This window comes from Dipteris shenzhenensis, chromosome 5, assembly GCF_047967505.1.
Source record: "Dipteris shenzhenensis isolate YYH24624 ecotype China chromosome 5, Dip_SZ_1.0, whole genome shotgun sequence".
Taxonomy (NCBI): Eukaryota; Viridiplantae; Streptophyta; class Polypodiopsida; order Gleicheniales; family Dipteridaceae; genus Dipteris; species Dipteris shenzhenensis.
This window is the reverse complement of record NC_141600.1, coordinates 41,245,436-41,261,934: the sequence shown is the minus strand read 5'-3', so window position 1 is coordinate 41,261,934 and position 16,499 is coordinate 41,245,436. Positions and strand designations below refer to the sequence as shown.

Sequence of the window (16,499 nt, the reverse complement as noted above, 5' to 3'; positions counted from 1 at the left end):
AACCAAGCACAACCACAAGAATTTGGCTCCTCAAATAAGTAGAAGGTTTCCTGATAAAATCACCCTTGAATGCACTTTAGTTCTATGTTCAATAAAGAAAATACTACAACCTAGTTACATTGATTCAGGTTCACAAACATGAACTTGAGTAAAACAAGTAGCATTAGGTACCCTTGGACGATAAACACATGCTGCCATAAGGAGCATGAGCACTTTACCATTACACCAAGAGCAGCTAAGAATGCCAACAGCATGTATCACAGAAATCCCCTTCAACAGAAGCATCCACCAATAACAATAGCTAGACTTCATCTTAAGGCAGCAGACTTTGTAAAGAACAAAAACCGAAGCCTATTGCATTGTGTCCCAGCATAAAGAAAGTGCAGATAAATCTCAATGCAAGTATTCCAAATACACGGCCACATTCTTACCACTCTTTGAGAAAGTGAAAAAGAGAAACGTCTGCAAATGGTTTGCCACACACAGGACCATTGTCAAAACGAAGCCTTGAAAAAATACACAGAAGATGTGGACAAGCACTTCAACCATGTCAAGCAATGTACCTGTGTACCCATCCCCAAATTGCAACGGCTTGCATAGGCCATCTATAATATAATGATGCAACCATTGCCACATCGCAATTCACCATACGTCACATTTAGAACCTTAACCAATGTATGACAGCTAGCCAATTTGTATGTGGGGGGCACTCACAAGGCCTTTTTGACCAAGGGCCCTTTGACCCTAGAACTGAGATGTGTGAATTTCACTCCATCTGAAGTAATGTACATGGGTATGCCTTACACATCCAATTTGGACAACTTCGTGGGTGGCTCTCATGTGCGCTTCAGTGCATGCACGTGCGTGCGTGCGTGCGTGCGTGTGTGTGTGTGTGTGTGTGTGTGTGAGAGAGAGAGAGAGAGAGAGAGAGAGATTGTGTGTAAGAGAGAATTTCACCCCAAAAAAAAAAGGGTTTGGGGGGGGGGGGAGGGAAGGGGGGGTGAGAGAGAGAGAGAGAGAGAGAGAGAGAAAGAGAATCCTCATGAATCAGTGTTAAACAACTTGAGTCAAAGGTTTGCTCTTCGACCTCCCTTCATGGAAAGTTGAGGCCTTTTAATGATTTTCTGTGGTCCTCTCACTCTGTAATCATCCAAACTATGCGAGTTTGGAAACTGAGCTGTTGAAATACACCTTCATGACCCATAGGTCCTCTCAGACATGCGTTGCATCGAAGGATGGCATGCTCTTCTCTGTATGCAGATTTTGGACTGCTCAAACGGTTTTCTCACTGCTGTTATACGTGAGAGACCAATATTCACCTGTTCTACATCACGATTCACAACATGGTGTGTTGTTTGACATTAAACCAGTGGTTGATTGACGCAAATGGTTCATGCCTCTAGAGATTAAGCATTCACAACTGGACAAAAATGATGCATCATAACAGCTTTGATTACTCAAAGCCCGAGAGACTAAACCGTTGTTAGCAAAAGAGAACCAGTGACCCTGAATGAAACAAATAGGGCAACTAAAACCCGCATTCATCAACTTTGAATCAGACGTCAATCATCATAATCACCTGCTTGGGAGAACATCACCTAGTTTGGCAGAAAATCTAATGTTGATATAGGGAGTAGGTTCATACCCTTTACTGACCATTTCCTTCACCCACTTGCGAGCTGCATCAAAATCACCCTTGGTGCACAAATAAGTCACCACACTATTGTAAATTTCTGCATTAGGAGCATGTCCTTTTAACCCCATCTCAGAGATCAGATGCAGAAGCTGCTCAGTTTGACCAATTGTACAAAGGCCCCGTGCCAGAGCCAGGTATATTCTGGAGTCAGGTTGGAAACCTTTTTCAATCATGGCCTTTTTTATATCCATAGCTAATTCAACTTTACCTACCTCACAAAGATTCTTCACCATAACAAAATAGGTTACAAGATCCGGAGATAGACCATCTTTCAACACACAATCAAAGATTTTGATTGCGTCATCAACTTTTCCTACGGCAAAAAGACACTTAATAGCTATGGTGTAAATTTTACTATCAAGAGGGCAACCCTTTTCTTTCATTAGATCCAACACGCTTAGAGCCTCTTGGGGCTTTCCAGCGTTGCTTAGACCGTTGATTAACGCATTATATGTCATGACATCTGGAGCACAATTCTGCCTGTACATATCATTCAGTAGTCTTCGAGCCTCTTCGAACTTGTAACTCCTGCAGAGAAGCTTTATGCAAACAGTATATGCATGCCTGTCAGGTCTAAGACCCTTACTCTTCATCTCATGTAGAAGTTCCACTGCCATTCCTGGTCTACTCCTCCTCCATACAGCCGTCACCAATCTGCTGTAGGCATACTCACGGTAACCAACATGAGGTAATCTGCCAATTTCGTGAACAAGATTGTAAGCAGCTTCTGACCTGCCAGACCTGCAAAGACCGTCAAGAAGAGCTCCAAGCGCCTTATCTTCGGGTAAAATGCCACAGCTAAGCATTTCTTGGCAAGTCAGTAATGCAGCATCGTCTCTATTACTCTTCACCAGTGCAATCAACACGGGCTCGTAAGACAAAGAAGTGGGTTTATGCCCAGACTTCTTCATGCCCATGAAGACGGCAACAGCATCGGCTGGCTTTTGCATTATCGTGTTGGCTTCAATCAATACCGCCCAGACAGCTTCATCAAAATCACAGCCTCTCGCAGTTACAATTTGGAGTAGCCGAGATAGCTTGTAAGGCCCGTACTTACCAGCCCATATATAAGCAACTTGTTTGACAATCTCCCGGTCATGCTCGTATCCATCCTGCTTCCCAGCCCAAGAAAAGAAACGCAAGGCAGTTTCTTCTTCAATGTCCAGATTGAGGACCTTATGAACCACAGTGGGAGAGGGAGACACAATGGCTTGCAAAGCCTTCTCCGTAGATAAATCCCAAGGCCCCTTTCGAATAACAACTGCGATCTTATCGGCAAGATCATCTTGGTCAACAACTTTCTCAGGACAACTTCCGTCGCCAAGGGGAGGCAAGGCCTGTGTGTTGCTGCAGAAGGTTCTGCCGGGGAGCTGGAGCTGGTCAAGGGTACAGGGAAGAGATCGGGGGGGGGGAACAAAGCTAAGGCAAGAGCTGTGTTTGTGTGGAAAGCGAGGGAGAAGGAGGAAGGCGATTGAAGAGCTAAGCAGTTTCTTGCACCTCAGAAATGCTAAGACGTTATTGACATACATGACGAAGGGGTTTTGGGGGGGTTTGGGGGGAAAGCTCAACTTTGCAAGCGAGCCCTTCTTTGCATGAGATTTGACACTAGATTTCTTCATTTTGGTAGTTTTGTTGGCCCTCCTCAAGGACTACCCACAACACGTACGGGAATGTATTGGGGAATGTGCCGGTTCCCAGCAGCACTCACAAGTGACTTTCCGAGTACCTTTTGACTTGAAAAGGTCGACCACGACGCATTCCCTTGCGTGGTCAGTTTCCCATTGCCAATATTCGTCTCTCAGAAACAAAGGGGTCGTAACTCCAATTATCAAAAATTAGGGCTACCACATTCCCTTTCTGAATGTACCTTAATCAGATGGTCGGCTCGAGTCTTTTACGGGCCGGTGGAGGATTTTTGTAGAACGAAAGTGTTCGAAATCTAGTAAGCAGTCAAAGTTCGCGAGCCGTACTCCAAGCACTTTTTCAACACGAAATGTCCAACCTGGGTGAAATTTATAGTGTGCTAGTTAGGCAGGTAGCATTGTGACATAAAAAGGAAATCTGCCCTCTGGTGAAGCCACGTGTCACGTTCAGGTTTAAATTTTCATTTTCATTTTTTATTGATTCAAGAAACTTCCTCCAAATCAAACGTTGCTTCCCATCGTCTCGTCCAACTGCCTTCTTGCTCTGTTTAGTCAAATCTCCTTCTTGCTCTGTTTTGTCGTCCACCCTACTAGATTTCCTTCTTTTGAAATTTCATGTCATTGCGATCATCAAAGCTTGCTATTGTTCCTGTTTCACCATTGCCATAGCAGCAGCAGCTGCTCCTAGTGCTGTTTTCTCTATCGCCATCGCCTGCTATTGTGCTTGGTGCTATTCTCTCAATCGTCTTTGCCTGGTAAGTCTTGGTAGCCCTGTGTATTCATCTTCCATTTGTTTTCACGTTGAAACTGTATGATTGGGAGTATTGCCGCAGTTTCTACAATGGAGATCTAGGAAATGGCGTTCAGGCTTGTGGCGAGCAAACAACCGTTTCTGTGGGTTCTATGAGTGGATTCAAATGCAAAATCCGGAACAACAATAAAGGAAGCTCTGGCAGATGGACTGAACGTAGAAGCTCTGCCATATGGATTCGAATGCAAAATCTGGAACAATAACGGAAGCTCTGCCAGATGGGCTGAACGTAGAAGGGCAAGGGATGATAATACGCTAGGCACCCCAACTGCGAGTATTATCGTACGAAGCAGTGGGAGGGATACTAGGCTTGATCTTCACTGCGTTTTCCCTCTGTGCAATAGTTCTACTGTATTTGCTAGTTTGTAACTACTTTTGTTGATCACACTTCTATATGCTTAGCTTTGGAAAGATCTTCTCAATTTTCTGAACTGAATTGGAGAGTTTTTGCAAACGAGCTTGGAAAGATCTGCTCAATTTTGTGAATTGATAAGATGTGTGAATTGCGTGTAGAGGTTTTGCAAGTTACGAGCTTTGTTCACAATTCTGCATGCAAGCTATGCTAAAATTCTTCTGGGACATGAGTCCTGAATTTCACCTTGAAGCCTTCCTGTTGTACGCTACCAATCACAGACATTCTCTCATCTGGCGCAAATGCTAGGCAGTAGACATCCTTACTCCATGGGTAGAGGACATTCTTCTTGGAAAGAGTCATGGTTGCTCCAAGCTGGAAGTGAAGCGCCACAATAAGCAATACTCTCTCCGAATCCCATAGTCTCAACCCTCACCCCTTCCCTCTAATGGATCCCACACTCACAGAGAAGGCAATAAAGTAATGCACATCCTCTGTGGTAAAGCTATATCATCATATTGTTCTAGGCAATCCTCTACATGATGTTCACGTTGAAACTGTATGATTGCTAGAAACTGTGAGGATGACCTTGCAATTGCCATATCAACAACGAGCAAGGCGACTTAGCATTGGCTGGTTTGAAACCCAATTCTCTGAGCGCGTAGATCCAGGGTAACCTTGAAGCCTTCCTGTTGTACGCTGCTGATCACAGACATGCTCTCATCTGGCGCAAACACTAGGCAATAGACATCCTTACTCCATGGGTAGAGGATATTCTTCTTGGAAAGAGTCATGGTTGCTCCACCCTGGAAGTGAAGCGCCATAGCAGGCAATACTCTCTCCAATCGGGATTGCAACACTGGTAAATCAAAACGCCACTCGTAAATCAAAACGCCAGAATCAAAACAGTTTTGTTTACTGCTGTGCAAAATCTATCTGCAGGTGGGTCTCTATTTTGAAAATTGCAGGATGAGGGTATCAAAGCCTAGCAAAGCTACTATCTTGAGTGGCTCAAAGGCATGTGATAGTGTATGAGCCATAGCGATGGGTAGGTTGATGCATCACTAGATTGGCACAACCAGAATTGAAATAGATACGGCCATAGGAGTAGTCTTATTGACATGTATGCCAAATGTGGACTCTCGACGAAGGACATGAAGTTTGAGATAGTCTTAGCCCTCACCCCTTCCCTCTAATCGATCCCACACTCACAGAGAAGGCAATAAAGTAATGCACATCCTCTGTGGTAAAGCTATATCCTCGTATTGTTCTAGGCAATCCTCTACAAGATTTTCACGTTGACACTGTATGATTGCTAGAAACTGCGAGGATGACCTTGCAATTGCCGTATCAATAACGAGCAAGGCAACTTATCATTGGCTGGTCTGAAACCCAATTCTCTGAGTGCATAGATCCAGGGTAACCTTGAAGCCTTCCTGTTGTATGGTGCCGATCACAGACATGCTCTCATCTAGCGCAAACGCTAGGCAATAGACATCCTTACTTCATGGGTAGAGGATATTCTTCTTGGAAAGAGTCATGGTTGCTCCACCCTGGAAGTGAGGCGCCACAGCAGGCAATACTCTCTCCAATCGGGATTGCAACACTGGTAAATCAAATCTTGATATAATTGCACCCCATGACACCACATTTTGATTTGTTAGTCTCTCAAACACATTCCAATCCTCATTCAGGTTTCCCAATTTGGCATACATGTGAATTGTAATGTTGTTGATGGCAATATCTAAGACAAACCCACTTTTAATTATTTGGACATGTATATCTTATGGCTGCAATGCTGCCACATGATTTTAATATGCACAAAAAACATAATTTTGTCTACCTTTAAGCCCTCCTGCTGCATTTTGTCAAAAAGTTGCAGAGCATTAAAACCATGCCCATATTTTTCATACAATGCAATCATTACAGCCCATGAAACCATATCTCAATTGGGCAACAATTGGTCAAAGAGTTCATGTGCTTCAACTAGATTTCCACATTCGGCATACATGCTATTTGCAAGGATAACATCTGACTTGAGACAACTGCTAAATATTCGATGATGTATAAGCCTACCTTACTTTAAGGCTCCTACATCATTACATGCTTTCAAAACATTCATTACGTGCACGACATTATGCAAAACTTCTTGGGAGGTGAAGAGGACAAATGCCACCCCTTTACTCTGTTCTTCTATCCTTCATCATAGTAACTTTCCCAAATTCTGCCCCAAAGGTACTGAAAATGTGATGGAGGTCACTGTTGGTGAGGGAGAAATTAAAGTTACTCACATAAAAGCTGGATTTGTTGGAGGGGACAGAGCCATCGCCAGTGTCTCTGTCTCTGTCTCTCCTCTATCTCAACTATTGAGGTGTCCAAAGAGATGTTCTCTGTCATTATCTGCATTTCTCCTCTATCTCAAAGTGAGGTATTATCCAAAGAGCAATAGGCTGAATGTGGCCATCATCCCAGAGGAGGCCTCAAGTTCAAGTGAGTTGCAACTGTCACTATTGGTGAGGAAGAAATCGAAGGTACTCACTCACATAAACTCTGGATAAGGAGGGGATGGAGCCTCTGCCACTGTCTTTGTCTCTATCTCTATTTTTGTCTCTCCTCTATCTCAACTATTGAGGTGTCCAAAGAGCAGATCTCTGTCTCTATCTTTGTTTCTCCTCTATCTCAGCTATTGAGGTGTTGTCCAAAGAGCAATTGGTTGAATGTGGCCATCATACCAGAGGAGGCCTCAAGTTCAAGTGATTTGCAATTGTCACTATTGGTGAGGGGGAAATTGAAGTTACTCACATAAAAGCTAGAGGGGACAGAGCCACCGCCATTGTCTCTCTCTATCTCTATCTATATCTCTCCTCTATCTCAACTATTTAAGTGTCCAAAGAGTAGTTCTCCATCTCTGTCTTTGTTTCTCCTCTATCTCAGCTAGAGGGAGGAGGTCCATGAAAATACTACATCTGTATAAAAACCAAAGAGTAGTTAGCTGAATGTGGCCATCATCCCATAGGAGGCCTCAAGTTCAAGTGAGTTGCAACTTAAACAATGATTTGAGTTAGAGAGCACAAGCGATAGGGCTGATCTTGAGGAATTTCTTCCTTTGAAAAATCCAACTACTACTTCCTCCAAAGAAAGCAATGAAGAGGAACACACCAACGAAGAGAATTTATCGGATATAACAATGAGGATAAACCTAATTGGATGCTTGTTGCATGGTTGTAGTGTCCACAGATGGTGCCTAATGGCCATAGACAAGATGTAAAATCCCTTTCCCTATCATTTATTCCACCCTGAAAGTTTAAGCTCACCTCAATGTACCTGACATTTGGTTGCTTCTTTGCAGAGATGCTCATCACGGATACAAATTCTTGACAAGGGGGACTCTCAGCCCATGCAAGAGCAAGCCTTCACCTCCTCCAAATTATTATTGTGTTAGAAATCAGATGGAGTATTTTTACCATTTTTGTGGGACAAGAAGGGAGTTCAATATCTTCCAAAACTTGGACCAGTTAATCCTTTAGATTTAGCATTGAAAATATGATGGTCACTATTTGTGAGGGAGAAATTGAAGCTACTCACAGAAAAGCTGGATTTGGAGGGGGTAGAGCCACCGCCATTGTCTCTGGCCCTGTCTTTCACCTATCTCAACTATTGAGGTGTCCAAAGGGCAGGTCTCTGTCTCTGTCTTCATTTCTCTTCTATCTCAGCTATACAGAGCATTTCTTTTCATACACCATATAGACGAGCAACAGCAGAAGTTCTAGAGTAGTTCTTTTATTGGCTTCACTTGTAGATGTAGTAACAATTCATAGGATCGTTTTCTTGGCTTCAGCCTGTAATGAGATGCACACGATTCTAGAAGCTACGTGATGGTTCAAAGTATTTGAAAGGCAGTGTGAAGATTTAGAGTATTCAAGAGGCAGCATGATGATTACTACAATTGTTCATATTTGTATGTCTGCTGCAAATGTTTGGCTCAAGTTCCCCGTCCTTTGAGTTAGAATCACTATCACTTTCTTGGGTGAAGAGATCCGGTGATAAAACATTCAGGAGTTAGTCTTGTCCGCACCTTTTGGCCAGCTCACCTTCCTCCGCTAGCACCAGTCCTCCATCCGTTTCAGACTGCACAGTGGGAGAGCTCCACTCTGTGCATAGATGCACACGATTCTAGAAGCTACGTGACGGTTCAGAGTATTTGAAAGGCAGTGTGAAGATTCAGAGTATTCAAGAGGCAACATGATGATTAGTACGATTGTTCATATTTGTATGTCCACTGCAAATGTTTGGCTCAAGTTCCCCGTCCTTTGAGTTAGAATCACTATCACTTTCTTGGGTCAAGAGATCCAGTGATAGAACGTTCAGGAGCTAGTCTTGTCCGCAACTTTTGGCCAGCTCACCTTCCTCCGCTAGCACCAGTCCTACATTGGTTTCAGTCTGCACAGTGGGAGAGCTCCAATCTGTGCATTGAGTGTTCTTGATCTCTTCAAGCTGATGTAGCTTCGAGTAGTCAAGTAGCTCTTGTGCGCCAAGTTGGCCTAAAGGTACTTGCTCTTGAAAACCTTGTAGAGGCAACTTGATGATTCAAAGTTTTCGATTGGCATTAGCTTGATGTTCTTGTAGCTCGTCCTTGTTGCTTCGATGGCCATGCTATTGATGTTTGCAATTTGAGCTGCTATGCATGGGTGATTGCCAACAACCTCAAAGTTTTTTGTACTACAAAATTGATCCATTAAATTTTCAAAAATGCAAAATACTATGTACAAAATACAAAATCATACATTTCTAAAAACAAAGTACCATGTGCAAAATGCAAAGTGCTATGTTCTATATATCAAACTCGAATTGCTACATACTATATGCAAAATGCTATGTGCAAAATGCAAAATCATATGAACCCAAGGAAGGGCACATTCCTTGGTCTTATAATTTTTGGAGAGGAAATGTGCCGACTCTCCCCCCACACGAATGTGTGGTTAAGTTTATTTGTTTGTGTATTAAATACAAAGAGCTATTTGCTAAATGCAAAAATGCTAGTTGATCAATGCTAAGTGCTAATTCTAAATGCAAAATGATACGTACAAAATTTAGAGTGCCATATTTCAAATTCAAATTGCTACCAAATATATACAAAGTGATAAATGAAAACTATTATATCCCAAATTCAAATATCTACAAATATATGCAAAAAAATATATACTAAACACAAACTCCTATGTGCAAAAAGAAAGATCTATTTACCATGTTCTATATTCGAAATGCTATATGCTATATTCAAATTCCTATATGCTTTATTCAAATTGGTATCAACATAAACTAGAGACGTTGGCTATTCATCAATAAATTTCTAAAAGAATGGAACCAAATCACTTCTCAATATATTTCAAAGATGCAATATTGTGTATATTGTGGTAGAATAGAATTTAACACACGTTCTTTTACAAAGTTAAAATCAGTAATATCACTACTGGAATCAAGTATAACACCATATGACTTATCCAATATGTTCATAAGTTTGCATGTAGAAAATCAACTAGGACATAGATCAAAAATGGCTTGTAAAGCATGCATAGATAGTCCATTCAGAAAGTTGTACTCGGTTCCCTATGATCCAGACTATTTACAAAATGTATTAGGTGCAGACATATTTCAATTGCAAATGCTTTCTATAATCAATATATCCCTAAGCGTTTCTAAAGGTATTACATCTTTAGCAACAGGTATACTACAAAGGAGATCGATGTTGGATAATCCACTAATATGTTGGAATCACCAACAAAGATTCTGTAGTAACTCAACAAACTTACTATCAACAACAAAACACGTTCTAGCGTTTAACTCTAGAACAAACCCCATATTTAAAATATACTTGACAATGTATGAACGACCGCATCCAAAACTAGGAGTAAGTGTTCTTTCTTCAGAAGTTATTTCTGATATTCTTGAACGACACTCTGCTGACTCACCATTCGATCTTATGAAAATTGCACATGAGGACAACTACTTGTCATTACTAGAACAAATCAACATGCTACCTACAACTCATCAATTCAAAAAAAATACATCACATGAAGTCGGGACAATTGTACTTCGTGATTCAACAAGAATTATTGAGCATCAGCTCATAACATCTATGGAAGGTCTGTCACAATGTGACGAATTAACACTAGAGTATGCATTATTCCCATTCCTCTATCCTTTCCAATATGGTGCTCATGACAGCAAGAAGTTCTTCAATGTATATTTAAAAATGAGAATATCAACATTGTTCTCCGTGTTCACTCTTTACAAACCATACTTGTTATTGATGTACCAAATACGTCAATCTATTTTAATAGCAAACTCTACTCAAATATAGTATTACAAAGAGAGATTGTCCAACAAAGACGACAAGATCCAAGAATATATGAACAAGAGATAATTAAACGTATTCTTAATTTCTAGATACCAAGTTTTATTCCTAGATCTCCTTCATGGCACCGTAGAAACTTAAAAGATCTAATGGAAATGGTTGACACATGGGGCCTTCCCAATATATTCCTTACACTTACTGCAAATGAGGTATCAACCACAAGATGGTGTGAAATCGATCAAATAGAAACCATTGCTAAACAATTCAATAAAAACTTCACATGGAGAGATTATCCAGTTGAATGCGCAGTGCTCTTCCATGTTAGACTGCAACAATTCTTAGCAAGATATATTATGTGCGATAAAGGACTACTAGGTAGAGTCAACCATCACATCATAAGATATGAGGTACAAAATAGAGGATCTATGCATGCACACATGATGCTATGGATAGATGAACAAGACATAGATATTGTATCAAACCAGATAGATGCACATATCCCTTACATGAATGATTTTAATAACTATCCAAAGAATTAAATTCAAAGAAATCTTAACTATATGGCAAAGAGAAAACAAATCCACACATGTAGGCCAACATGCAATCTATTTGACTCAAGCACAAACCACAAATGCAGATACAGATTTCCATATCCAATACATTTAGATACTAAACCTACTATAGATCCTCTCACACAAAGATGGATGTACTTCCATCCATCACTAGAACATCGTAATGAAATTCAAATTCAAATTGCTACCAAATATATACAAAGTGATAAATGAAAACTGGTATATCCCAAATTCAAATAGCTACAAATATATGCAAAAAAATATATGCTAAACACAAACTCCTATGTGCAAAAAGAAAAATCTATTTACCATGTTCTATATTCGAAATGCTATATGCTACATTCAAATTCCTATATGCTTTATTCAAATTGGTATCAACATAAACTAGAGACGTTATAAATTTTGAGTGAAAATAATAAAGTGTTAACAACCTTGATATTTTGTTTGCAGATTATTCGAATTGGTGAATTTCAAGTCATTTTTAATGCTCTCATCCACAATGGGAAAATAAAGTAGGTGATTCTACTTCAACATATAATTTACTTTACAAATATGAAAAGGTCTCTTATTGAAAGGAGAGAACATGCTTCCTACATTAGCATAGAAAACAAGAAAAGACGATTACAACCGAGTTTCTCCTCATGGCTATTCATCAATAAACTTCTAAAAGAATGGAACCAAATCACTTCTCAATATATTTTGAAGATGCAATATTATGTATATTATGGTAGAATAGAATTTAACACAGGTTCTTTTACAAAGTTAAAATCAGTAATATCACTACTAGAATCAAGTATAACACCATATGACTTATCCAATACATTCATAAGTTTGCATGTACAAAATGGCTTGTAAAGCATGCATAGATAGTCCATTCAAAGTTGTACTCGGTTCCCTATGATCCAGACTATTTACAAAATGTATTAGGTGCAGACCTATTTCAAATGCAAATGCTTTCTATAATCGATATATCCCTAAACGTTTCTAAAGGTATTACATCTTTAGCAACAGGTATACTACAAAGGAGATCGATGTTGGATAATCCACTAATATGTTGGAATCACCAACAAAGATTCTGTAGTAACTCAACAAACTTACTATCAACAACAAAACATGTTCTAGCGTTTAACTCTAGAGAACAAACCCCATATTTAAAAAATACTTGACAAGGTATGAACGACCGCATCCAAAACTAGGAGTAAGTGTTCTTTCTTCAAAAGTTATTTCTGATATTCTTGAAAGACACTCTATTGACTCACCATTTGATCTTATGAAAATTGCACATGAGGACAACTACTTGTCATTACTAGAACAAATCAACATGCTACCTACAACTCATCAATTCAAAAAAAATACATCACATGAAGTTGGGACAATTGTACTTCGTGATTCAACAAGAATTATTGAGTGTCAGCTCATAACATCTATGGAAGGTCTATCACAATGTGACGAATTAACACTAGAGTATGCATTATTCCCATTCCTCTATCCTTTCGAATATGGTGCTCATGACGGCAAGATGTTCTTCAATGTATATTTAAAAATGAGAATATCAACATTGTTCTCCGTGTTCACTCTTTACAAACCATACTTGTTATTGATGTACCAAATATGTCAATCTATTTTAGTAGCAAACTCTACTTGAACTATAGTATTACAAAGAGATATTGACCAACAAATATGACAAGATCCAAGAATATCTGAACAAGAGATAATTAGATGTATTCTTAAGTTTCAGATACCAAGTTCTATTCGTGGATCTCCTTCATGGCACCATAGAAACTTAAAAGATCTAATGGCAATGGTTGACACATGGGGCCTTCCCAATATATTCCTTACACTTACTGCAAATGAGGTATCAACCACAAGATGGTGTGAAATCAATCAAATAGAAACCATTGCTAAACAATTCAATAAAAACTTCACATGGAGAGTTTGTCCAGTTGAATGGGTAGTGCTCTTCCATGTTAGAGTGCAACAATTCTTAGCAAGATATATTATGTGTGATAAAGGACTACTAGGTAGAGTCAACCATCACATCGTAAGATATGAGGTACAAAGTAGAGGATCTATGCATGCACACATGATGCTATGGATAGATGAACAAGACATAGATATTGTATCAAACCAGATAGATGCACATATCCCTTACATGAATGATTTTAATAACTTGCCAGAGAATTCAATTCAAAGAAAACTTAACTATATGGTAAAGAGAAAACAAATCCACACATGTAGGCCAACATGCAATCTATTTGACTCAAGCACAAACCACAAATGCAAATACGGATTTCCATATCCAATACATTTAGATACTAAACCTACTATAGATCCTCTCACACAAAGATCGATCTACTTCTATCCATCACTAGAACATCATAATGTCGTTCCATACGATGCAGGAATATTACTCTTGTGGCAAGCACATATGAATATTCAGAAAATAACAAACATAGGCCTATCATATTACCTTCTTAAATATGCTATGAAAACTGAACCCATGGGACACATGAACTTGAATCCTGGTGATGCGAAACTTCTAGGACTAGATAATCTAGATCCAATTAAATTAAAAATGATAGCTGCATACATTCTTTCAAAGCCAACATCTCCAACAGAGGTAGCATTGTCATGCTTACCAATATCTACCATTCAAAGAAGCAAATCTGTGCATTTCATCGACTCCTCTCCCCCATCTATGCGCCAAAAATACCTTCGTGAACATTGTGTTTCTGTAATGCATCCTATAGATACATATTGCGGTCGTCCAAGTGTCATGGAGAACTTGACCTTCTATGAATTCTAAAAAATACAATGTCCAAAAGTCAAAGAAAAAAAACAAAGGTAACATAACTATCATAGATTCTTTCGAAAATTATGTGTATCCATCAACACGGATCATACGTTTCACAGATTACCACCTTGCTCATTATTTTGAAGGATTTTTTTACAACCTTCTACTAAAGAACGTAAATTTTAGAAATGAGAATGAGCTCATTTCTGAAAACAATCATACGAAATCTTACTTCTTATAATGCCATATCTGAGACCTCGTAAAAACAGATTAAGACATTGAATCTCTTATCGATCAATATTGCAAAATGCACTTGCTAATAAATCAAAATTGCCACCAACTAATAAACATGATACTCCAAAAAAGCCCATTATGTGTTATTCTGAACTCCTTCATGGCTTCAATCGACCTTCATGAAGATACCAATAAACATAACACAACACGCACAAAATTACTTCAAATGATGAATGAGTTTAAGGATTTCGAAAATGCAACTCTTTCTTCTGAAGAACAAGAAATTTACGAAAAGATAAATGGATCACCCATAGGACTTTATGTCATTTGTGGTACTCCTAGTTCAGGAAAGACATTTATGATCAAGTACATTACTTATAATTATGTAAAACAAGGAAAATCGATTGTTCTAGCAGCAACAGGAGCTGCTGCAATGAGACTAAGTCGATTAGCAACTACTGTCCATCATCAGTTTGCTCTACCAAAGAGACACGATATGTTTCGTGCCTCCTTACCAGTGTCAGACGAATGATACATAAAATTGCAAAATGCAGAAATCATACTAATTGATGAGATCTCAATGATGACATGCCAAACATTAAACACAGTAATCAGACAACTATGCGAAACTTGCAAGCAAACAATCTTGCAACCTTTTGAAAATAAAAAGATGCTCTTATTCGCAGATACGTCCCAATTGCCTCCAGTATGCAAATGCTATGCAAATGCAAGGTGCAAGAAAATGAATTCTGTAGAAAATGCTATATTGAAAACTCGGGTTTCTGGACAACTACAACCTTTTCATTCCTTCACACATCAATACGTCACCTAGAAGATCCAACATACATAGAATTCTTAAACATAATTAGAATAAGACAACCAACGGTAGAAGAGATTCAATATTACCTAGGTAATTTAATCATAAGTGATAGTGAAGCAAACGATTTCATTGACAAGGACACAACTATACTGTGCATCCATCAAAAAGACACACGATACTATAATGAGCTCATACTACATAAGAAATTCAAAGAGCATCAAATTAAAAGCATCACTGCGACATCCAATGCAGATCAAATCTTAGAATTAAAAGAATGGATAATGGATCCATATTTCCACTCCATACAACAAATAGCAATAGGAGCAAAAGTGATGATCACTAAAAATATAGATCTCACAATCGGAGCTACAAATGGTGCTATTGCAAGAGTCATATCACTAGAAATAGATAATAACACAAAGAACATTTTAAAAATTCATACCAAGATCTTATCAACAAATGAAAAAATCACACTAAGACAATCAAAACATAAACGGAAGGTATTAAACTCAATATGGTATCACAAAACAACTTTTCCAATCACACTAGCATATGCAATTACGGGACACAAGTCACAACGATGCACACTCAAAGGAAAGGTTCTTGTAGTAATACAAAAATCATTTGCACTAGGACTAACATATGTCATGCTTTCATGAGTCGCCACTCGAAAAAACTTAAGAATCTTAAATAAAATCAATCCATCTGACTTCATTCCAATGCTTACATGAACTTTAAAAAAATAGTAATCAATAGAAAATCCTTTTATAAAGTATTCATCAATATAAGAGAAAAGAAACTTTTGATATACAAACTATATGTAGGAACTATCAAAAAACTTATTTGAAGAACAACCAACAATAAAATATGGTAACATCAGACGAGGTACGTTTTCAATATTAAGCATTGTTGTATTTCTTCACATTAGTTTATATTCTAATTTATAATAAATTACTATTTCGCAAATCTTCAATCAATTCAAAAGTAAAGCTCGATTGGCTCAACAAGATCAAGAGAAATCAACAAAAAGACCAAAGGGACAAAATTATTTCTTGTATACAGCTCAAATGCGTCTTACAAACATGGCTGGAAAGGAACCAAATGAATACATTTATGGATGGAGCACACTATAAGACCTTAGGAATTTCATGGATAACAATCAACATGAAGTACAACAATGGAAGGCAGAACATGGGGACAAAGAAATGAGAGCAAATGGTTA

The 16,499-nt window shown here is 38.8% G+C and overlaps 1 protein-coding gene across 1 annotated transcript; it reads right to left on the bottom strand.

Moving 5' to 3' along the window:
• Nucleotides 1–1,016: 1,016 nt before the first annotated feature.
• Nucleotides 1,017–3,278, bottom strand: LOC147902033 (uncharacterized). The gene has a single exon (XM_087375085.1). It carries the CDS (start codon nucleotides 3,223–3,225, stop codon nucleotides 1,576–1,578), a length of 1,650 nt encoding a protein of 549 aa, XP_087231211.1. The 5' UTR covers nucleotides 3,226–3,278; the 3' UTR covers nucleotides 1,017–1,575.
• Nucleotides 3,279–16,499: the final 13,221 nt, after the last annotated feature.